The 25,687-nt window shown below is 33.0% G+C and overlaps 1 protein-coding gene across 1 annotated transcript; it reads left to right on the forward strand.

Moving 5' to 3' along the window:
- The first annotated feature begins 19,992 nt into the window (after positions 1-19,992).
- Positions 19,993-25,128, forward strand: LOC120163633 (acyltransferase-like protein At3g26840, chloroplastic). The gene is given in 15 exon segments (XM_039173520.1): positions 19,993-20,472; positions 20,584-20,635; positions 20,746-20,801; positions 21,253-21,411; positions 21,599-21,703; positions 21,938-22,044; positions 22,280-22,401; positions 22,504-22,612; positions 22,842-22,972; positions 23,248-23,617; positions 23,909-24,022; positions 24,346-24,379; positions 24,382-24,430; positions 24,543-24,652; positions 24,738-25,128. Coding segments are annotated over 15 exon segments (2,094 nt in total). The 5' UTR covers positions 19,993-20,087; the 3' UTR covers positions 24,929-25,128.
- The last annotated feature ends 559 nt before the right edge of the window (positions 25,129-25,687 follow it).

Genomic DNA, 25,687 nt, shown 5'->3' on the forward strand with positions numbered 1-25,687 from the left:
AACGGGTGTCTACAAGTTTTCTTCGGTTTTATTTTTTTTCCTTTTATATTTTCGGCAAATTTGAAATAAATATAAAAAAAAAAAATGAAATCAGTTTGCATGTAATTAAAATGGAGAAGAGGGGTTAGATCTATTACCTTAGGAAGAGTTCGAACGAGGCCAATTCGTCGTTGCCGGAGCAGGGGATTCGAACAGTCGGGATCGTTTTGGAGTATTTTAGGGAGTTTTTAGGTGGGTTTAGCCTATATTAGTCGTCTATAGGTGTGGATATAAAATTTTTAGGTGTTTTGGGAAATTTTGGAGATTTTGGCCACCCTGTATGGCGGCCGGAGCGATGGCTGGATGGAGCGTAGGGCAGCCGGTAGTGGGCCGGCCGAAACTAGTTGAGAGAGAGGAGACTCTCTCTCTCCCTTTTTTCTGGTTTGGTGCTCAAATGAAATAAAAAAAGAATAAGTTGTATATATAGGTAAAATTTCGGGTAAAATTGCTTTTAAGTTCTCCAACATTTAGCACATTTTTGTAAAATGGTCACCTGTAGAGACCGAACTTGCGATTAACATATTTTTATGCATAATATATATTTTTAGGGTTATTTTCATTATGGTCCCTACACTTTTATGTGTGTTTTGCATTTTTGTCATGTGTAGTGACTAATTAATTTTTTTAAATAATTAGGGACTGATTTAGTAATATTTATTTTTTATTTTTTCATCTTTAACTTTTTGGTTTATTTTCTTTCGGACCCTATACTTTATGTGTGTTTTCCATTTCGGTTACTAGTCCTCGTTTTAGTTTATTTCTTTAATTTTGTGCTATAATTTGTATTTGTTTCAATTTAGTCATTTTATTATTTTAATTTATTCTAATTTTGTCACTTGTTATTATTTTTATTCCTTTTAGCCACTGTTTGGGTTCTGCTTATTATTTAATTATAAGTTAGATATGAAATCTTCAATTTATGCATTTTAGTCATTGATGGTTTATGGTTTATGATTTGTATATTGTTTTTGTTTTTATTTCATTTTAGTCTCATTTCACGTGTTATCTTATTTTTAGAAATATTTTAATTTGAGTGCCTTACATTAGTAATTTTCATTTTCGTCTTAAAAGATTAAAGTTGGTGTATTTATGATTATAGTTCTTGGATTGTGAAATATTTGCAATGGTTGCCTTGGTTTCTTGTTGGTTTTATGATTTAATCCTTAAAGTCATAATCATTATTATTTTGATCCATCATTTGCAATTTTGTTAATTACTCGCTAGTTGTAATATTTTTAAACGTTATTTTACTCGAGGAATTTATAGAAACGCGCCTTAACTGAGAAGGAGTGTGTTTCCAAGAATTGTTTGAATAAAATAATACAATTTATATTCAAATGAATTTGTTTTTAATATAATTAATATATGTATTTGGGTAATATTATTTTGTATGGGGAATCCATTGAAATGCCCCCTTAACAGACAAGGAAGGTATTTTCGAGAATTGTTCGTGCAAAATAATACCCCTTAAATTTTTCTAAAAATGATCATAAGTTAAATATATATTCGAATTTGCCAATTTCAATATTTAGATGATGTATAATCATTTAGGTGCTGATTTCTTATGTTGTGGGGGTGTTAATCCTTCCCTACACGTAATCGACTCTCAAACCTTTTCAAAACGAGTTTCTGGTTAAACACATATCATTTTTTATCTTTTAAAATTATTTTTCTTAAAACTATTTTAAAAGGTATTTTTAGGTATTCGACCTACCTAACCCAAAGGTCGATGGTGACTCCAAATTTGTAATTTTATGTATTTATTTTAAAACCCAACCTTTTCTAAGATTAAGTTGGATCGCTCCCCTCCATAGCCCTAAAAAGCTTAAAGACCGTTTCGATAGCTGTAGATACCCGTTTTCGCCCGGGTTATTATATATTATTATTATTATTATTATTATCATTAATTAAGTTTCATTTTTCCTCTTCAGACCCAATTACAAAACCAACCGGGCCACCACCCCAATTTCATAGGCCCAACAAGAATAGACCCAATTCAAGCAACCCATACCCAACCCAAATCCATATTCTGCTAACCCCCATACCCTACTCCATCAGACTTGGTTGAAGCCTCCATACCCTGTCATTCCCACGTAAAGCAACATCACTCCCCACCATGCTTGCTCGGTTGGTGCCAGGCCCTTAAGATATCACACACGCCACCTCCTGCAACAGCCATCACTCCATCAATCAACCAAAGATAGAACAATTTTAAAAAAGGATTATACCTATTGTAAAATGGGTATAAAACCCAATTCAACCTAATGTGAAAAGGGGGGACCCCAGGGATTCTACCAATGTAAAATCTATCTAGACTCTTTTCGATTTTCCAGGAAAAAGCAATAATATCAAAAGAGTTTGAGGTATTTTTCTTCGGTTTTTTTCCTTTTTTATTTTTGGCAAATTCAAAATAAATATAAAAATAAAATGAAATTAGTTTGCATGTAATTAAAATGGAGAAGAGGGGTTAGATCTATTACCTTAGGAAGAGTTCGAACCAGGGCCGGTTCGTCGTTGTCGGAGTAGGGAGCCGAACGGTCGAGATCATTTTGGAGTATTTTAGGGAGTTTTTAGGTGGGTTTTAGCCTATATTAGTCGTCTAAGGGTGTGGATCTAAGGTGGCGTTTGGTTCGCTGGAATGTTTATGAGGGAATTAGAATATGTGAAGGAATTGGAATCTGTAGGAATTGGAATCCAATTCTATATTCTGTTTGGTTGGCAGGAAATGGAATTGGAATCCAATTCCATATTTTGTTTGGTTCGCAGACATGTCAGATGAATTTGATTTCAGTAATGTAAAATGACAAAATTGTCTTTCTTATTTTTTTGCTTTATTTTAGTTTATTTTACAACTTACATGTAGTAATATATTATAAAAAATATTAAATTTTCATTTTATTGATTGATTATTCATTTCAATAAATTATAAAAATCATGCTAATAAACATTATAAGTTAAAATCGTCGCAATCAAAATATGTTAATAAGTTACCAAAAGATAGAGCAATATTTGATACATTCCAATCGGAGTATGTTAATTAGTTACCAAAAAATATACCAAAAACTATTTTTATTCAATATATGAATTAGAAACTCGACCCGACACGATCAAAATAATAAAAAAATTTATTTTTATTCAATAAAAACATTGACTTAATTGAAAAAAAAATATAGAGGGGTATTATTGTAATTATTCCTAAATATATAAGGTAAAATTATATATTTTTTTCGGGTCGATCCAGTTTTTTTCACCCTAAACCCGAACCGACCCAACCCGACCCAAATATCACACTTAAAAAAACCCGACCCGACTCGACCCGAATATCACACTTAAAAAACCCGACCCGAACAAAATAAAGTTTCATCCGACCCGACCCGAAATAATAAAAAATTAATTTTTTTAATAAAAACAATGACTTAATCCGACCCGACCCGAATTATATATATTTTCGGGTAAGTCTGGTTTTTTCACCCTAAACTCGAACCCGACCCGACCCGACCCGAATATCACACTTAAAAAAACCTGACCCAACTCGACCCGAATAGCATACTTAAAAAACCCGACCCGAACAAAATAATTTTCATCCGACCCGAATATATAAATTAGAAATCCAACCCGACCCGAAATAATAAAAAATTATTTTTATTTAATAAAAAAAGTGACTTAATCCGACCCGACATGAATTATATATATTTTCGGGTCGGTCCGGTTTTTTTCACCCTAAATCTGAACCCGACCCGACCCGAATATCACACTTAAAAAAACCCGATCTGACCCGACCAAAAATAAAGTTTCACCCGACCCGACCCGACCCGAATATATGAATTAGAAACCCAACCCGACCTGAAATAATAAAAAAATATTTTTATTCAATATATGAATAAGTTACCAAAGGATTGATGAAAGTAGTATAGTCAAATTTCAATTCCCTCCAACAAGGGATTGAATTCCATCCATTTTTGATGGAATTCACTTTCCCTCATTTGATGGAATTGAATTCCATCAGGGATTCCAATTCCCTTGAAAAACTTGAACCAAACATGGGAAAGTGGTGGAATTGGATCCCAATTCCCACCAATTCCAAGGGATTCCATCCAACCAAATGCCACCTAAAAGTTTTGGGTATTTTGGGAAAATTTAGAGATTTGGCCACCGTATACGGCGGTCAGAGCGGTGGTCGGACGGCGACCAGACGGAGCGTAGGGCGGCTGGCCGAAACCAGTTAAGAGAGTGGAGACTCTTTTTTTTCTGGTGTGGTACGCAAATGAAAAAAAAAGAATAAGTTGTATATATAGGCAAAATTTCAAGTAAAATTGCTTTTAAGTCCTCCAACATTTAGCGTCTTTTTGCAAAATGGTCACCTAGAGGGACCAAACTTGTGATTACCTATTTTTTGCATAATATATATTTTTAGGGTTATTTTCATGATGGTCCCTACACTTTTATGCGTGTTTTGCATTTTTTTCATGTGTAGAGACTGTTTAATTTTTTTTAAATAATTAGGGACTAATTTAGTAATATTTTTTCAGCATTAACTTTTTGGTTTATTTTCTTCGAGTCTTTATACTTTATACGTATTTTTTCATTTCGATCACTAGTCCTCGGTTTAGTTTATTTCTTTATTTTGTGCTATAATTTGTATTTTTTTCAATTTAGTCATTTTTATTACTCTAATTTATTCTAATTTTGTCATTGGTTATTATTTTTATTCCTTTTAGCCACTATTTGGGTTATGTTTATTATTTAATTATAATTTAGATATGAAATCTTCAATTTATACATTTTAGTCACTGATGGTTTATGATTTGGATATTGTTTTTATTTTATTTCATTTTAGTCCCATTTCACTTGTTATCTTATTTTTAGAAATATTTTAATTTGAATGTCTTACTTTAGTAATTTTCATTTTGGTCTTGAACGATTAAAGTTGGTGTATTTACAATTGTAGTGCTTAGATTGTGAATTATTTGCAATTGTTGCCTTGATTTATTGTTGGTTTTATGATTTAATCCCTAAAGTCATAATATTTATTATTTTGATCTATCATTTGCAATTTTGTTAATTACTCACTAATTGTAATATTTTTAAATGTTATTTTACTCGAGGAATTTATAGAAACGCGCCTTAACTAACAAGTAGTGTGTTTCCAAGAATTGTTCGAATAAAAAATACATTTTACATTTGAATGAATTTGTTTTTAATATAATTAATATATGTATTTGGGTAATATTATTTTGTAAGGGGAATCCATTGAAATGCCCTCTTAACTGACAAGGAATGTATTTTCGAGAATTGTTCATGCAAAATAAAACCATGTATATTTTTCTAAAAATTATCATAATATAAATATATATTCGAATTTTCCAATTTCAATATTTAGATGACGTATAATCATTTAGGCGTTGATTTCGGGCGTTGTGGGGTGCTAATCCATCACCACACGTAGTCGACTCTCGAATTCTTTTCAAAATGAGTTTCTGGTAAACGCATATCATTTTTTATCTTTTAAAATTATTTTTCTTAAAATTATTTTAAAATATTTTTAGGTATTCGACCTTCCTAACCCAAAGGTCGATGGTGACTCCAAATTTGTTTATTTATGTATTTATTTTAAAACACAACCTTTTCCAAGATTAAGTTGGATCACTCTCTGTCGTAGCCCTAAAAAGCTTAAGGACCGTTCCGACAGCTTGGCCACTCCATTGGGGACTATCGAGAGTCATGTTGTAATCTATTATACGTAATCTTTTTAGTTGAAAATGTTAAATTCGAAAGGTTGTTAAATTTTGATCCTATTGTTTTGGTTGCATCACATTGTACATCGTTTATTTATTAGTTATACTAATGTGTGATTTACATGTTTCAGATTTCTAACCTTTTTTAGTCTGATTATTTTTGGGATCGCGGCAAAGAATTGTGAGTTTCCCCCCTCTCGTGCTATAACCGTTCGAATATTTAGAGCCTTCTAGTTGTGCTATATCCCGTTAGGTAGGGGTGAAGGCCATGCTTAAGTGAGAAAAAATATTTTTCTCCGCATGGGCTTTAGCAAGTAACCTCTAAGGTACATATGCCTTGTGTTTACGAGCGAAACATTGAGTTTCCTTACATGGACATGGGAAATGCATCCTCTCAAATTGAACTCGATCCGTTTAAGCCTATAATGGGTGAGGATCAAGGGTCTGGCATGCCCAAAGGGGCACCAACAAAGGATAATTCGAGGACCCTTTTACTAGTACCAAAACTCTGCCTGTTTTGTTCCAAAATTAGGTCTGTGGTTTTTCAAAATTCACAAAGGGGAAATTCACTCTAACCTTTTCTTTGAATCTATTTATTTATTTTGCAAAAAACATGAGAACTAGAAGAGTATGCGGTTAGGTTCATTTTTTTTCAAACAAGCATGCGAACTAGATGGCAAGAGGTTAGGATTTATATGTTGAACAAAGCATAGGGGTAGAAAACATGTATGGGTAGGACTGTTATAAAACCATGTCAGGGTAGATACCATGTTGGGTAGGATCTTTTCCTTTTGTAAATATTTCTTCTGTTTTTTTGGTTAAATGGTACTAACAATTTCTTTTGTTTTATTTTTATCTGCCTTATGTTTGCATTTACATTTTCACATGTAACCAAACAATGTGTTAATTCACAAGTGATTGATTTAATCAGAAGGCTTTCATATCGACATAAGAGTTCCATAATTATGTAGTCAAAACCGTAAGGAATATGACTCACAAAAAATTAAACGACGAGAGAAGAGCTCAAGTTCAATCGAAGACTCCTGTTAAATGAACAAAGACCGAGATGGTATCAAATAGCCAGATGATAGTTGAATTCAAGAGATCCTTTGCGAGATATCAAGGTTGTTTTCCTCTTGGAGAATCCCACGAAATAGAAATATAGAGATCCAACAATCACGGTAAGTGGAGTAAAATGAAGAAATGTTGATCAACATTTTGAGCAGTCCAACAACTAAAGACAAACACCAAATCGTGAGAAATGCCTAGATCGAGTAAATGAAGAAAATGAAGCTTGTATGTCTAGTGTAAGGAACACTTATGATATGATGAAGGTTGTTCTATTGTGAACGCTTTTGGGAATTAAAACCTTCTGCATTTGCATATGCATTTGCATTATCGTTTTGCATTAGCTTATCAATTTTGTTATTTGCTTATGTAATAATCTTGTTATATCATTTGTATTAACTTGTTTTTATGATTGTTTTTCTTTTTACTTGCATCGCATGATCATGACATAATCAAAAGATGTTGATTTGTGAGTGGTCATCAAGTAAAAGGTTTTCATGATGGACAAAGGGTTGCATGATCAAGTAGACTATAACACAACTAGGGAATTACATCATGAGGAATCTCCGAGAATAGTGGAGAGTTGTACACCCAAAGATCGTATGTCTAACGAAGAGCAAAAGGAGATAAGAGACAAGAGGGAGCAAATATCAAGGATGATGAATATAATAATTGTTTTGGCCAAAGGAAAAGAGACTTCTGCAAAAGGAAAGAAAGAGTTCAGTTAAAACAATCTTGCGATGTCAAATACAATATGGACCACTGATCTTAACCAAAATGCAGTCACCATTCATATCAACAAGTTGTCTGGAGACACCAAGAAAATGGTGACAACTTTAGAAGTTCAAAAAGATGAAAAGAGTCATGCAATAAAAAATCATTGGTGTCTGAGAGTCTACTTCCAGTGTTAGGGGAATAAACCTGAAGACTCCAGTTTAATTCAAGCCAAGAGGTGACTCTCATCTTGATTATATCCCTATATCATATAAGGAGCTATATGATAAGCTTTTAGAAGCCCAGGAGGTGGCCCCGCATTATGTGAAACCTTGGCAGCCTCCGTATCTAAATTGGTATGACGTTAATGTTCGTTGTGAATATCATGTCGGAGTTCAAGGACATTTCGTTGAGAATTATATCGCCTTCAAGCATCGAGTCCAATATATTTTGGATCATAGAATCTTGGAGTTCGAGATGAAAGACCGACCTAGTTTAGTAACTGATTGTCCTGTTAGGTTAGAACCAAAAATGTTCAAAGATAAAGATATCAAGGGGGAATCCACGAGGAAGAAGATTTGCTAAAGTATGAAGCTCAAGTTTGTCATTTGAGGAATGAAAATGATAAACTAAATAGAGAAATGAAAGCCATGCATAATGGTTTTCAAAGGATCGGTCAAGCCTTTAAAAATGTTGGTATGGGAAATACCCAGAGGAGTAGACAACAGGGGTCCCTAAAACGAAAAACGATGTTGAACAATGGAGAAAGAATTGCAAGGTGCATGAAGGTCGAGCCAAGAAGTTCTCTTATGATTTACAGATTGTAGAAGAAAGGCGTAATATAATCGTTATTGATTTGGATAGATGTCAAGCCAAAAATCAGATGTTGAATATGTTTATAGCCAACATGGAAGCTTCATATCAGTGCCACAAGCGTGAGACTAATTTTGAGCTAGAAGCCACTAGAGCTAAGAACAAGACATTGATGAAGATTGTAGATGATTATGGAGATATTGCACGAACCTTTGTAACCACAAAGATTTCTTACAAAGAAGAATGAACAACATTGTCTACAGCTCCAAGAGCTGACTCAGAAGATGAAGGAAAAATTACATCATGCAAGAAGTTGTTGCCCAAGCAAGCAATGTGGCTCGCAAATTGGTTGATTTAGCGGGCTTTGCAAGAGAATTGAAGCAAATTGACAACTCAACACCTAAGCATGAGTGGAAGTTAACTTGGCTTTTGAGGGAGATAGATAAGTTAGGAGTAAAAGTTATCCCTTATATGTAAAGTTTATTGTATGTATTAAAACCTTTGTGTTCAATGAAAGTTGTTTTAAGATGGTAACTCTGGAATGACACCTTTTGCATACACGCATTTGCATCACATTTATTTATTTAAGCATTTTACTTGCGTTGGTTATGAAAACATGAAAATATCTACAAGATCAGTTACAAGAGCAGTTGGTCGGGTTACAACAAGATACGATGAATCAATCATTGGGATCTCTACAAGATGTATCAAATCAGATGATCCAGGTGATGGCAACTAAGACTGATGATAGAGAGAAGATAGCTGGTAAAGAATATCAATGTTATCAGACTAATGCATCGAGAAGGATAATATACCCTGGGGCATCCCACTCGAACCTAAAGAATAGCCTCATTAATCATGTGTAATATGAGTATGGATTCAAGCAGTTGAAGGAAGCAATTGGAGCTATAAAAAATGTTAATGCCTCCCACAAAAAACTTGAAGCGAGAGAGCTCACTTTGGTCCCAGATTTGGTCATCCCATATGAATTTAGGGTGCCTAATTTTGAAAAATATGATGGTACCAGTTATCCCCTAATCCACCTAAGAATGTTTTGTAGAAAGATGGAAGGTTACTTAAACGATGATAATATGTTGATTCACTACTTATATGATAGTCTTGTTGGGTCAACTATAATATGGTATAATCGTTTAAACATAGAGCGGATCAAGAGATGGGTTGAAATAGCTGACGCCTTTGTGGGGAAATATCGATATGTTAAAGGCTTAGCTATAAAGCGTCATGATCATCAAGAAATAAGGATGAAAGCCAATGAAAGCTTTAAAGAATATGCCCTAAGATGGAGAGGGGTGGCAACACAAGTTCAACCTCCCATGTTAGAAGAAGAGATATCATATACGTTTCATAATTTTCTCCCATAGCCGTTCTTCGAGTTAATGCTGGCAAATTCAACAGGGAACTTCAAGGATCTTGTGACAGTTGGGGAATTAATTGAAAATGCAATCAGTGAAGGAAACTTAAAAGTCACTTCCAAAAGCTCAACTGATCAAAAAGAGAAAGCTGATGATGTAAATGAATGTCACGTCCAGAACCCCTACAACCGCAAAAGAAAATGAGCAACTAGTCGTTCGGACCAACCAAAGAAAGTCTCACAATCGATAAAATAGTTTGGAAGTGTTCCAAACTTCTATTTCAGATTTGTACCCTTATTTGATTAAAGGTCAATACCGCATACCGAGGCCAACGAAAGTGCCACCAAATTCTTCTGACCACAGCTATGATCAATATAGTGTCTATGATTTCCACTTGAGGGCATATGGGCATTCTATGAGGAATTGTAGGCCACTGTTAAATGAGATAGAGATGTTTGTTGAAAATGGGACATTGACACAAGAATTGGTGGAACAATGGATGATGGACTCGAGTGGGGCATCAAAGCACAATGTGTAGCATCTGATTGAGTCAAGTGACACTGCATTAGATGAGTAATGGGGCATCATAATTAGGGAGAAATAATCCATCATGGAGCATTATTCCATTTGTAGCATCTTGTTTGAACATGTTTTTTTTCTTTCTCAATTTTTTTGTAAGGATATTTAAATAAACTTATGTTACTTTTAAATATAATGAGCATTGAATCAAATTTGCAATCTTACAGTTCTTTGAATATCAACTAAATTAAAAACTCTTTAAATGATTAGAGTTATGGATCTTTGACAAAATGATAAGATTGAAAACTGATAAAACAATGACCCTTGACCATACCCCAAAAGATACACTCGAACACCATACCCTTCTCTTGCAGGGACCGATATAGCCTTCTTCTCTCATAAGGAAACGAACAAGAGGCTTGGTATTCAGGTATACATAGGAGAGGACAACATGGGGCATCTATTGTGAATGATATTGAAAAACTGACTAAACTATACTTCTGTTAAGGACATTTAGTAATGTTCCTAATATTCACAAATGGAATGGTGGAGTGGATGAATTTAGTATAGGTCAGTTGTTTGAGAACTGAACTCTAAATATGAGATTCTCTAACCATCAAAGACACATAGACTATAACAGGTTATTCTCGATGAGCTTAAGAAATTCTAATTTTAATACTCAAAAGGTTAATAGGTTTATTATCATTATAGATTATACAATAAAGCTAAGCTATTCCACTAAAGCAATTGGTTATAGAGGAAACTCAAAAGCCCCGACTTTATGAATATATTGTATTCAAATCGTGACATTGCTCGGGTACTCAGTAGTTCAGTGTTTGCTCCACTGTAATTGTCAAATCGAAGACTTTGTGATGAGATAAACCCTTCACATAGCCCAATGAAGGTGATTATAATATATATACAATAAATTTGAATTCAGCTAGCCAAACAATGGCAAATTAAATCAAATTTATCTAATAACGAGTTTCAGTAAAATGGACTAAGGGAGTTGAGGAACACCTGTTATAGTCAACCTCACACAAGCACTCAGGAATTTTATATTTAGACTGATGTCTCTACACTACTTCAACTAAATAAGTCTACGAAGCTTGAACAAATGAAAGATTTTAGAGAACTGAAATAAAAGTGTTCTAGAAAGTCTAGTAATTGAATATACCAGCTACGTCATTTTGTCTGCATCCGGTTAAAATATCAAGCCAAGAATAAGGGGCATGTTATAATGTTCACAAGGACTGAGAAAGAAATGACATCTTTGGTGACCAAAACCTTAGAAAATAGGAAACTAACCTGAAGCCAACCCATCAATTTTGACACTTATCAAAGAGCCTATAACTTTGAAAATATTAAAAGAGTTGTTGATTCCTTTAATATTATGTGAACTCATGTTTGTGATTTGATTATGAGCCTGAATTAAGAAGTAATACTTTACAAGTTTCTTTCATTCTTTGCTTTTTAAAATAAAAGAAATGAGAAAAACATTTTCAAACATGGCAGTCTCAAATGCGAAAGGTACTGGAAGCAGTTGAGGCACATTCTGCCTAAATTGGAGAAAAAAGAATAAACAATGCCATAATAATGAAACATTCCACAATCTTGAAAGCAAGTAGTCCAATAGATCAGAAGGGATATAGGATAGAACTGGTAACACTTCCTTGTGACATTGTTGGTAACCCGTCAAGAAGCAGATGATCGCCTTATTCAAAAGGGACACATATCCCAACTCATAGCATTTCTGTTACCAAAATTGATCACTTCTTAAGTTTCTGTGGCATAATGACATTGTTGTTTAGTAATACAATAGTGAGACCAATTAAGGATGAAATTTTTGCACACAAATAGGGATGAGTCATGAAAGTACCTGCATTGGGCATGACCAAAATTCTAGATCATGTTGGGATAACAAGGTTCAGGCCGAGACATTAAGAATGAGCCTCACAACTCAGAATGTCAGGGATAGACTATGAATTCGAGAAGAGCATACCTTACAGAGAAAATCAGTCGAGCATTAATTAACTGTAGGGTCCTGTAAAAATAACTCTGATAGTGCAATTGAGTTAGGGACGGAAAGGGGCATCAAGATCATAATTCTGACTGCAGCAAGAATTCAAGAAATGAAACATCTCTTCTAAGACTTTAATGAAAATGGGAGGCAAAGAAAACAAAGACATAAGTTGATCAGATAGCTATTAAAAAATGCAAGCTTGAAATTATAGGTTTTTACATTGATATCTGAAGTAAACCCTAGAGATGAATGATTAAGTGGAAAAAGACCGAGTTTGGCACTTTGGAGTCAAATGAAGATTGAATCAACATTTATGCATTCATGACAACATCATTTGTATAAAATAAAATACATTACATTGATACAATTAATTGCATTCATATTTCACACATAAACACATGGTTTTTACAGATCTTCATGTAAAAAAGAAGAATCATGATGTCAAAATCTTTACAAGTGGAAGGTAGAATTCAAACCTTAAATACAAGGAATCATGTTTAGATATACAGAACCTGAAGAACAGGGTAGGCCCAATCCACAAAGAAGCATTACTTTGAAGTGGGCATGTTATCTGACCATTAAGTTGTTTTAAAAATGAGAAAATAATTTCCAAAGTTTCTCATTTAATGTTTTTAGAAAATGAAATTTTTGGAAAGTAAGAAAGCGATTTCCAAAGTTTCTTACCCGGTAAATTATTTCCAAAATTTGTATGTCCTACAGGCCATCAGTAAGTCTTTCGAGCATGATGCTTAAATCATTCTGGTCATCTGTAAGTCTTCGAGCTAGATGATGAGTCCTTCAGACCATCTATAAAACCTTCGGGATGAATGTTTTCACATGATTTTGAAAAATGAGAAAGTGATTTCCAAAGTTTCTTATTTAATGCTTTCAGAAAATGAAATTTTTGAAAAGTAAGAAAGTGATTTCCAAAGTTTCTTACCCATTAAATTATTTCCAAAATTTGTAAGTCCTTCGGGCCATCAATAAGTTTTTCGAGCATGATGCTTAAATCCTTCAAGTCATCTGTAAGTCTTTCGAGCAAGATGATAAGTCCTTCGGGCCATTTATAAGACCTTTGGGCTGGATGTTTTCACATGATTTTGAAAAATAAGAAAGCGATTTCCAAAGTTTCTCAGAAAATGAACTTTTTGAAAAGTAAGAAAGTGATTTCCAAAGTTTCTTACCCAATAAATTATTTCTAAAATTTGTAAGTCCTTCGGGCCATCAGTAAGTCTTTCGAGCATAATGCTTAAATCCTTTGGGTCGTCTGTAAGTCTTTCGAGCAAGATGATAAGCCCTTCAGACCATCTATAAGACCTTCGGGTTGGATGTTTTCACATGATTTTGAAAAAAGAGAAAATGATTTCCAAAGTTTCTCAGAAAATGAAATTTTTGAAATGTAAGAAAACGATTTCCAATGTTTCTTACCCAGTAAATTATTTCCATAATTTGTAAGTCCTTCGGGCCATCAGTAAGTCTTTTGAGCATGATGCTTAAATCTTTCGTGTCATTTGTAAGTCTTTCGAGCAAGATGATAAGTCCTTCGGGCTATCCGTAAGACCTTCGGGTAGGATGTTTTCACATGAACTTCGAAAAATGAGAAAGCGATTTCCAAAGTTTCTCATTTAATGTTTTCAGAAAATGAAATCTTTGAAAAGTAAAAAGTGATTTCCAAAGTTTCTTACCCAATAAATTATTTCCAAAATTTGTAAGTCCTTCAAGAAATCAGTAACTCTTTTAAGCGTGATGATTAAATCCTTCGGGTTATATGTCAGTCTCACTTGAGACAACGTCGAGACGGAACCGACAAAAATGTGTAGTCTTTTTATCTTTGCCCTATTATTGTTAACACAAGCATGGGCAAAGAGGGGCAGCTGTAGATACCCGTTTTGCTCGGGTTATTATATATTATTATTATTATCATTAATTAAGTTTCATTTTTTCCTCTACAGATCCAATTACAAAACTAACCGGGCCACCACCCCAATAACCGAGGCCCAACTGGAACAGACCCAATTCAAGTAACCCCTACCTGGCTCAACAAGCAATCCAACCCAAACCCAGATTCTATTAACCCCCATACCCTGCTCCATCAGACCTGGTTGAAGCCTCCATACCCTGTCATTCCCACTTGAAGCAGCAACATTCCCCACCATACTTACTCAGTTGCTGGTAGGCCCCAGAAGATATCACACACGCTACCCCCTGCAATAGCCATCACTCTATCAATTAAGCAAAGGCTGAACAATTTTAAAAAATGATTATACATACTGTAAAATGGGTATAAAACCCGATTCAACCTACTGTGAAAATGGGGACCCCGGGGATTTAACAAATATAAAATCAATCTAGATACTTTTCATTTTTTTCAGAAAAAACAATAATATCAAAAGAGTTTGAGGTATTTTTATTCGGTTTTATTTTTTTCCTTTTATATTTTCGGCAAAATCGAAATAAATATAAAATAAAATCAATTTTCATGTAATTAAAATGGAGAATAATGGTTAGATCTATTACAATAAGAAGAGTTCGAACCGGGCTAGTTCGTCATTGCCGGAGTAGGGGAGCCGAACGGTCGGGATAGTTTTGGAGTATTTAGAGAGTTGTTAGGTGGTTTTAGACTATATTAGTCGTCTAGGGGTGTGGATCTAAAAGTTTTGACTGTTTTGAGAAAATTTAGAGATTTCAGCCACCGTGTACGGCGGCCGGAGCGTAGGACGACCGACAGTGGGCCGGTCGAAACCAGTTGAGAGAGAGGAGACTTTGTCTCTCCCCTTTTTTCTAGTTTGGTGCTCAAATAAAAAAAAGAATAAGTTGTATATATGGTAAAATTTCAGGTAAAATTGCTTTTAAGTCCTACAACATTTAGCGCATTTTTGCAAAATGGTCACTGTAGGGACCGAACTTGTGATTTACCCATTTTTATGCATACTATATATTTTTAGAGTTATTTTCATTATGGTCCCTACACTTTTATGCGCGTTTTGCATTTTTTTCATGTGTAGTGACTGTTTAATTTTTTTAAATAATTAGGGACTGATTTAGTAATATTTTTTTCAGTATTAACTTTTTGGTTTATTTTCTTCCGAGTCCCTATACTTTATGCGTGTTTTTTCATTTCGGTCACTAGTCCTCGGTTTAGTTTATTTCTTTAATTTTGTACTATAATTTGTATCTGTTTCAATTTAGACATTTTTATTATTGTAATTTATTCTAATTTTGTCACTGGTTATTATTTTTATTCCTTTTATCCACTGTTTGGGTTATGTTTATTATTTAATTATAATTTAGATATGTAATCTTCAATTTATGCATTTTAGCCACTGATAGTTTATGATTTGGATATTGTTTTTATTTTTATTTCATTTTATTCCCATTTCACTTGTAATCTTATTTTTAAAAATATTTTAATTTGAGTGTCTTACTTTAGTAATTTTCATTTTGGTCTTGAAAGATTAAAGTTGGTGTATTTATGATTGTAGTGCTTGGATTGTGAAATATTTGCAATTGTTGCCTTGATTTCTTGTTGGTTTTATGATTTAATCCCTAAAGTCATAATCTTTATTATTTTGATCCATCATTTGCAATTTTATTAATTACTCGCTAGTTGTAATATTTTTAAATGTTATTTTACTCGAGGAATTTATAGAAATGCACCTTAACTGACAATGAGTGTGTTTCCAAGAATTGTTCGAATAAAATAATACATTTTATATTTGAATGAATTAATTTTTAATATAATTAATATATGTGTTTGGGTAACATTATTTTGTATGGGAATCCATGAAATGCCCCCTTAATTGACAAGGAAGGTATTTTCGAGAATTGTTCGTGCAAAATAATACCCCTTTTTATTTTCTAAAAATGATCATAATTTAAATATATATTTGAATTTGCCAATTTCAATATTTAGATGACATATAATCGTTTAGGTACTGATTTCGGGTGTTGTGGGGTGTTAATCCTTTCCCACATGTAATCGACTCCCGAACCCTTTTCAAAAACGAGTTTCTAGTTAAACGCGGATCATTTTTTATCTTTTAAAATTATTTTTCTTAAAATTATTTTAAAAGGTATTTTTAGGTATTCGACCTACATAACCCAAAGGTTGATGGTGACTTCAAATTTGTTTATTTATGTATTTATTTTAAAACCCAACCTTTTCCAAGATTAAGTTGGATCCCTCCCCACATATCCCTAAAAAGCTTAAGGGTCATTCCGACAGGTTTGTCTAAAGGTTAATAATAATATAAATGTAAAATAAAATAGGTGCTACCTATGATGTTAAATAGGCACTACCTATTACGTTAAATAAGCGCTACATATTACATTAAACTAGCTATGGTTTGTTTAAAGGTTAATAATGCTATAAACGGCAAAATAAAATAGGCTCTACCTATTACGTTAAATAAACGCTATCTATTATGTTAAACTAGCTACCAATTTGTTTAAAGTTTAATAATAATGTAAACGGTAAAATAAAATAGGCGCTACCTATTATGTTAAATAAGCGCTACCTATTACGTTAAACTAGCTAATGGCTTGTTTAAAGGTTAATAATAATGTAAACGGTAAAATATATACAACTTAACCGTTTGAAATATTTTTTTAAAATTCGAAAGTATTGATACTTGTAGGTTGATGTGAGGGGTAGAATTCATCAACTTTTTCAAAAATATTGATACATCAAATATCAATTATCGATATTTTAACATTCATAATTTTTTTCAAATGCTGAAGTCTCGATAACAATTATCAAAAATCTAAAATTCTAAAGTATCGATATCGGGTATTAATAATTTTCCTGAATACATACTGATACATATAAACTAAGTATAAAATAATTTCCATACATCTATTCTAAGTATCAATATTTTTACAAAGATATTTTAATGGAATTTTGTAAATAAGTCACTTTTAATCTTAACATTTCAATTTTTTTTCTTTCAAATTAACAAGTTTCTAAAATAATAAAAATATCGAACATCATAGATGATATTGATATTTGCTAAAGTATCGACCGTTAGATCATAGTAGTATCAATATTTATTTTAAAAATAATTGTCATCCAAAGATATGTAATATATTAAATCTTACTGATATCATTAAACACAATTTTAATATTCCAGATTGTAACCTACTTCTTTATTCAAAATAACATTATTGAGTGCAACCTAGTATGTTAATATTTATTTATAACAAAATAAGAAATTAACTTATTTTGTTGTCGTGGGATTTCGAATGTCAAATCAGTTGGATCTACCTAATATGTTGATAATATTAATAACAAAATAGGTAATTAACATATTTTGTTATCGTTGGATTTATAAGCCTCCATCAGCTTAAACTTTGGTAATATTTTAGGCGCTATCTAATATATTAATAATATTGATGACAAATTAAGTAATTAACTTATTTTGTTATCGTTGGATTTCTAAGGCCCCTTTAACTTTAAACATGCACTGCCTGTTACATTAAATAAGTGCTAACTGTTATGTTATTATGGTTGATAATATTTACAGTAATTAAACGATTATGTTAAAATCAATATTTTTTGGCGCATTTTACATACGACAATAATATTCCCGTTATTACCATTATTATTACAAACACAAATAATATTTCTGGTAAAAACATATAATATTTCTGGTAGTGCTTTTAACCGGTCACTTATTTAACCAGTCACGCTATTTTTAACCGTATTTTAACCGCCTCACAGCAGAAGCTGCTTTTTGGTATAGAACATTTCCAAGTTTTGAATCCTTTTTGAGGCATATTACTCTTAGTTCGAAACCCTAAACCCAAGGTTTAGGAATCATTGGGACAATATACTCAAAAGTTTTGGAAACCCCTCAACAAGGTTTCCAACCCAAACCCATTTTGGCTAACTTACAATTTAATCACATTTGATGTTCTATTTTAATTTTTGGGACTTTCAAGTTTTTTATAATTGATATTTAGTTCAAAATGGAGAATTTTTTTATGATTTATAAGATTGATTATTCAATTTGATTCTGATTCGAATTTGGTTAAGTTTTGATCAATTGATGAGATATCTCTAGTTTAGTTTTCAACTAGACTGTGACAGATGTGTTACAGACATGGTCAAATGAAGGATTCAAACTAAATAATTTGATAAAAATAAATATAATTTTACGAAAATTTTCTAATAAGACAATATAGAATCAATTATAAGATTTAGACTATTTTTTTTTTATGTTGACTTGAAATTTTCTAAATTTGATTTGTTTGAAGTTTTGATGTAGATGCATAATGCTTTTTGTTTGATGTTAGTATGTTCCTAAAATTCCAAATTGATTTTGAAATATAAAATATAAAACCCTAAAATCAATTTTAAAAAAACCTTAAATTAGTTTTAAAATATAAATCATAAAATCCTTAATCAATTCTGAAATGAGAAATCATTAAATTATCTGTATAAAATAATTTATCGTATTTTTTAGTGAGTTATTTCTCAATTTATTCACTATTTTTTAACAAACTTATGTCGATATATTTTTTTGAATAGATATATATAAATATGTGAAAAGAAAATTTAACTTACACTGATATAAAAATATGAAATTAGTAGTTAAAATTACAATTTAAATATTAATTTTAAAAAAATGCTTAAATATGAAGGGTAAATTACACCATTCCTCAATGAATTTTACTCTCTTTCCTATTTCACTCACTGTATTTTTAATTTTTTTAATTTACTCATTGAATTTTCAAATTGCTCTTATTTTTGTTACTACAAATCATTTTATTATTATTATCTATGACATGGCATATATTATTATTATTAAAATATAAAAATAAATAATAAAATAATGTTTTCACTTTTCCATCACCCACAACATCACCACCACCCATTCATGTCACCGTTGGCCTTTGGAATCAGTAACTATTTGATTCCAAATTATATCGAGAGATTTACTTCGACATGTTGAGTCTGAATCCAGTGCTTGTTTTATTAAAAAAATATCCAAAAACTCTGAATCTCGACTGAAACATTTTGGTTTCCTTACTTTCGATCTCTTATTTGTGGATTCGGAGTATGTTTCGAGAAAATAGAGGATATATTTGAACTTATGGGGTCAAGATGAAGTGACCCATGAAATTTGAGACCGAAAGACCATCATCTAAAGCGGTCGACAACACCGATGTTTCAATTTTTTCACTTTTAATTTGATCTGGAGCATGCTCCGACAAAATGGAGGTTGGACTCAGACTCAGGTGTTGAACGAAGCGTCCGATAAAATCTGAAACCAAACAGTCACAATCTACAGTCGTCGACAATGGCGTCCAACAAACAGTGAACACCACCATATGTTTTTATTTTATATTTTAAATTATTTTATATTAAATAATAAAAAATGTCATATTGTATCAAAATAATAATAAAATAATTTATAGTGACCAAAATAAGAATAATTTAAAAATTCGGTAATTGAATCGAAAAAAATTAAAGTATAATAAATTAAATATAAGAGAGAATAAAATCTAATGAATAATAGAGTAGTTTATCAAATATGAAATATAAAATAAAATGAGTCGGTTACACCTAACCAATAAATAACTTTCTTGATATGGACATTTTATATAAGGCGACGTAATTATTCTACTAAACACAAAAAGAAAATGGCCAAAAAAAGCATAATTATCTAAAAGAATCAGTCTATACATACAGCTGAGCATCGTACACCTTGTTATATGCTCCTTTGTCTCTTTAATCCTTCCTTATCAATTTTCCCATTTCCACTGTTGCTTCAATCAGAGAGCTAAAAGGAATACGTCGCCATGGCGGCAACCGGATCTTCTCCCTTTCTCTACATTCCGTTTGTGAAGTCAACGCACGCTAATTCCGGGAGGTACCGATGTGTAAGCTTACATCGACCCATGGCGGTATCCGCAGACCAGAGCTCGTCGCCGGCGAGGGTCACGATGCAGAACGGAATATCGTTGGACTTGGGGGAGAAGAAGAGGAAGGAAGCAAACGAGTTCATATCAAAAATTTACTCCAATCCGGACGAAATACCAGATGAGAAGGGAGAAACGTTGAGAGATTATTTGGAAGAGTGTAAAGATTTGATGATTGAACCAAAGGCGGGGCCGCCACGGTGGTTTACTCCTTTGGAGTGCGGGTCCTACACCAGTGATTCTCCTCTCCTCCTCTTCTTGCCTGGTTCGATATCGATTTCTTTTCTTATAAGGAAATCGTAGCTAGCTTCTGACATTAACTTCAAAGCTATCAACTTTTGGAAACGAAATTTATATTTGGAATTTACCGATACAGGGATAGATGGCATGGGGTTTGGACTCATTAAACATAATCGTAAACTTGGAAAGTAAGTGGAAATATTACTCTTATTTTCAGTCGAATTTATTTCTTTTTCTCAAGTTTTGAATAGAATTTGAATTTCTTTGTGTTTTCCCCCCTTCCTGATATTGAATGCAGGATTTTCGATATGTGGTGTTTGCATATTCCAGTTACGGATAAAACATCGTTTACGGGTAATAATAACATCCTTACTTTTTGTTCTATACTCATTTGCTTTCATGCATATGTTAAAAACATGTAGTCCTTGTTGTGTACTTTATATTTTTTACCATTTAAAGATGGTATAAAAGCAAATATTAATCATTACTTATATGATAAATCTTACAAAGTAACTGGTAAATGTTATCTACTACTCTTTATTATGATTTTTCTTATTCATGATTGAGAAATTCTTCTTCTTCTTTTTTCAACTTGATTATCTCGAGAACTCATTTTAACTGCTTTGGTAATTAACTTGTAAATGGTTCAGGGTTTGCTTTCTCACAAAGAACAAAGCAAAAAAGCTAATGCCTAGTTGATCAAAAAGTCTCTTTATGAATATTAAATCAGAAATAAATTATCAATAGCCTGTCTTAATCTTGTTTCATCTTTATTATCTTCAATTTCATTATTTTCCTTCCGTAGATCTAGTGAAGCTGGTTGAAGGAACAGTAAGGTCCGAGTGCAAGAGATCACCAAACCGACCAATTTATATTGTTGGGGAGTCTCTTGGAGCATGCATTGCCTTAGACGTTTCTGCTCGTAACCCTGACATTGATCTCATGCTAATTTTGGCTAATCCAGGTGCAAACTTATGCTGTTATAATCCTGTTGACAATAAAAAAGGATTGATATAGGGACCTGAACATAACAGTAATAGTAAGAAGTGTATAGGACACAGTTATGATATCATATTTTAAGATAAGATGTATTTCAGACCCAGAAAACTGGCTAAAGAGTGATGATCATTGTATTTCGGTTCTGTTTGCAGCTACATCATTTAGCAGGTCACAATTACAATCTCTAATACCTTTACTGCAATTCATGCCCAGTCAACTCTTGCCTTACCTCCCTTATATGATGAACTTGGCATCAGGTTTGGAGTTTGTTCTCAAATTTCCATTTTGTTGGCCTTGCTACTTACCTGAGGTTGAGGTGTACAACTTGTTTTATTTAGTCTAATTGCCTTAAGAGAAGAATGTTAATTAATTCTCGTTGAAAACATGTAAAGCAATGATATTATAGCATAGTGTTTCATAGATTTATTCTTGTTATTGCTGATCAGAGAATTATGAATGTTGGTGAGATATGAGCATTGCTATCTATTTAGGTGATCATCTGAGGATGGTCTTGGAAAATACGGTGAAGGGACTTATGCCACACCAAACCATTGGAGAGCTAACACAGGACCTGGTTGCAATCTCATCTTACCTCTCTGTAAGATTCTTTCATGAAGCATTAATACTATTTCAGTCGACATTTCTTGTTGTAGTCTTCAGCTAAATCGTTTTGTTGCAAAAATATATATGGAGATGATAGTTTCAATACACTTGTATCTTTGAGGTCATTTGTGAAAAGATGATAGCCTCGTGGAGGTTATGACACTCACGCAATACAATTCTCCTAATATTTTCCAATTTCTTGCCAATAGAATTGACAATTTAAGTATCAGGTTCTGGCAGACATATTGCCCGGGGAAACACTTGTCTGGAAGCTGCAAATGCTTAAATCTGCTTCTGCAACTGTCAATTCACACCTCCATGCTGTAAAAGCTCAAGCACTATTGCTTTGCAGGTCCGTAGTCATCAGCTCCATCCATTGATCTTTTTTGTTAATATTCTCGCCTAGTTTGTGGACTTTATTGTGATGATGGATGATATTTCTATTTTTCATTAGTGGAAAGGATCAGTTGTTTCCCAGTCAAGAGGAAGCCCAAAGACTGTACTGCAGGTTGCCTAAATGTGAGATCCGTACTTTTGAAGAAAGTGGGCATTTTCTCTTCTTAGTAGGACTCTTATCTCTCTCTCTTTTATGCTTTGTAACTAGTTAGCAGCATGAAAATTATTTTGATAGAAATTTGGGTAAGAAGGAGATTAAATAAAGCTGATAACTAACTCAGATGAGTCTACGAAAGTATCGTTTGTTTACATGGTAATGCATAATCTTTAAATTTCTTGAAATATGGTTTCAGAACCCATTTTAATATGCATCATAGTTGTTCTCATTCATTGCAGGAAGACGATTTTGATTTGGTAACAACCATCAAGGGTGCTAGTTTCTATCGCCATGGAAAATACCTGGACTACGTGTCAGATTACATTCCACCAACACCTTATGAATTCAAGAAAATATATGAATCATACAGGTAATAATTATCCTCCTATAGGAAAACTTTTGTGCAAATTGCATTAGCAAGAATAAATCATGAGTGATTCCAACTGGAAGAATGACATTTTGTTTGTCTCAGGTATGTAAAATTGTTGGTTGGTAAAGCTTTACCTTATTCATCCATGCTGATGTGTATGCTTTTACTTGAAGTGGACTAGATCACATTGGTAGTTCCCAATTATAGCATATTTTGTTAGTCGTGCAAGCACGTCAACAGCTAATACTATTGTCTCAAAATATTGTTATTCGTAGAATGGTATTTGCTGTTACTAGTCCTGTGATGCTCTCAACTTTAGAGGATGGCAAAGTGGTGAGGGGCCTGGCTGGAATACCCTCAGTGGGACCAGTCTTGTTTGTTGGTTATCACATGTTGCTTGCATTTGAATTAGCTCCCCTAGTGCTTCGGTTTATGATGGAGAGAAATATTCTTTTGCGAGGGATAGCCCATCCAATGATGTTTAATAGATTTAAAGAAGGCAAAATGCTTGATCTAGCATCATTCGACACATATAGACTAATGGGTGCAGTTCCTGTCTCCGGACCCAACTTCTACAAACTTCTTTCTTCAAAGTCTCATGCCTTACTGTATCCTGGAGGTGTTCGTGAGGCTCTTCATAGGAAGGTAATATACCACTTCATGGCGACATTATCCATCTGAAAAATTGTTCAAATGTTCATCTTAACAGAAGAAGTTCAGGCTTCTCCATACTTGACACAAGTTACATGCCTCTGTTATGAATTAAAAAATAGCGACTGTGATGGGTAGATAGATTTTCTGCTTCTCGATCTTTCCTTAGTGTCTTTCTCCATATTTTAATCCTACAAAATTTCACTCTCTCACAGTCTAATGTTGATAACTTAAAGGAAAATTGCATCTCTTGAACCCGCACATATTCTTTTTAAAAATTCTCAGGGTGAAGAATACAAGTTATTCTGGCCAGAACAGTCGGAGTTTGTGAGGATGGCATCTAGATTTGGAGCCAGAATTGTACCTTTTGGTGTGGTAGGGGAGGATGATATTGGTGAGGTGAGCCAAATGTTTTTTTCTACTGTAGCATATTGTTTTGGAGCACATGAATGATGAGACATCGGTCTTCTTGTCGACCGTGTGCTTGTAGTCTTGGTAATTGTTCTACATTAAGGAAGACATCGTAAGTAAAATCGAGATAAATTAATAGCCTAAATTTATGCAAATTTGGTATGATGCAATTTAAATTTGAGGTGAGACAGACATGGATAATCTGCTTTGCATATGAAACACTGTGTACCATCCTTTTCTTTCCTTTTTTTTTTCTTTCTCTTTTGGTATATTACATACATATTTTTTTTCATACGGATTACTGTTGTCAGCTAGTTTTTGATTACAATGACCAAATGCAAATTCCTTCCTTGAGGACTTCATAAAAGAACTCACAGAAGAGGTTGTGCAGTTGAGGTACCATTATTTCTCTGAGACATACCTTGCATCTGAAGTTTTCCATAATTGCTACATATTCCTTCCCTTGCATCATTCTCTTTCTGGTATCCTTACAAGTTTGGAATGGTAGGACTGATGCAAATGGTGAGGTGTCAAACCAAGATGTCCACCTTCCCGGAGTTATTCCGAAATTGCCTGGCCGATTTTATTATTATTTCGGGAAACCTATCGAAACAGAAGGTACTTTCTTTCAACACTATTTGTTGAATAAAGATGTTCATTAGCAATATAATTGACACAATACTCTTGTGTATATTTTTTGAAGGGATGAAAAAAGAGCTAAGAAGCAGGGAGAAATCTCAGGAACTGTATTTGCATGTGAAGTCAGAAGTTGAGAAATGCATAGCCTACTTGAAGGAAAAAAGAGAAGAAGACCCCTACAGGAATTTGTTGCCTCGGTTGTTATACCAGGCTACACATGGTTTCACTGAAGAAGTCCCGACGTTCGAGATTTGAAACTCGAGACTGTTTGCATCAAGGTTGCATAATTACATGTCAAAGAACAAAGGCAAAGCTTCTCTTCGGATTTGTAGATCAAGGTTGAAGAAACACGTTCCATTTATAAGTCTAAGGGAACTATTAGGAGCAAAAGTAGGATACAGAATAAAGACAGAAAGCTGGACCATTAGAAGAAATGGCCAAAAATTTAGGAATGAAATCATTAATGTGACGAAATCGGTTAATTAATCAAAATTATTAAATATCTTATATATAATATAATATTATTTATAACCAAATTGCTTTAAAGTATCCTTAAACATTCAATTGACATTCTTTTTTTTCTTTTTATCAAATTAAGTTTTTTACAATAAACATTTAATTACCCTTGCAGTTATCGATGTACGAACTCATGACCTCTAGGAACAAAATCGATTTCTTTAACTATTGAGGTAAGTTGGTTCATGCTTTAAGTGATAATAATTTAGATTTATGACTGACATTATAAAAATAGTAGAATCAAGTTATGTTAAATTAAAATATAAAGATAAAACTTCAAATTATAATAAAGAAATACAAATAATAGTTTTCTACCCCCAAGATACTTTTAACTTTTGCTTAACCCACATGATTCCTATCCCTACTGTACCTCTCTAACTGGTTCCATCACTTGATCCCTGCTGCAAACAAACCAAATAAAAACGTCAGTTATTCTTCAATGGCTAATAGTTGAAATTTCCATGCATGAAGGTTATAATTTCCAAATAAACTAATTCC

Source organism: Hibiscus syriacus, unplaced genomic scaffold (assembly GCF_006381635.1).
Source record: "Hibiscus syriacus cultivar Baekdansim isolate YM2019G1 unplaced genomic scaffold, ASM638163v2 tig00111467_pilon, whole genome shotgun sequence".
NCBI classification, from domain to species: Eukaryota; Viridiplantae; Streptophyta; class Magnoliopsida; order Malvales; family Malvaceae; genus Hibiscus; species Hibiscus syriacus.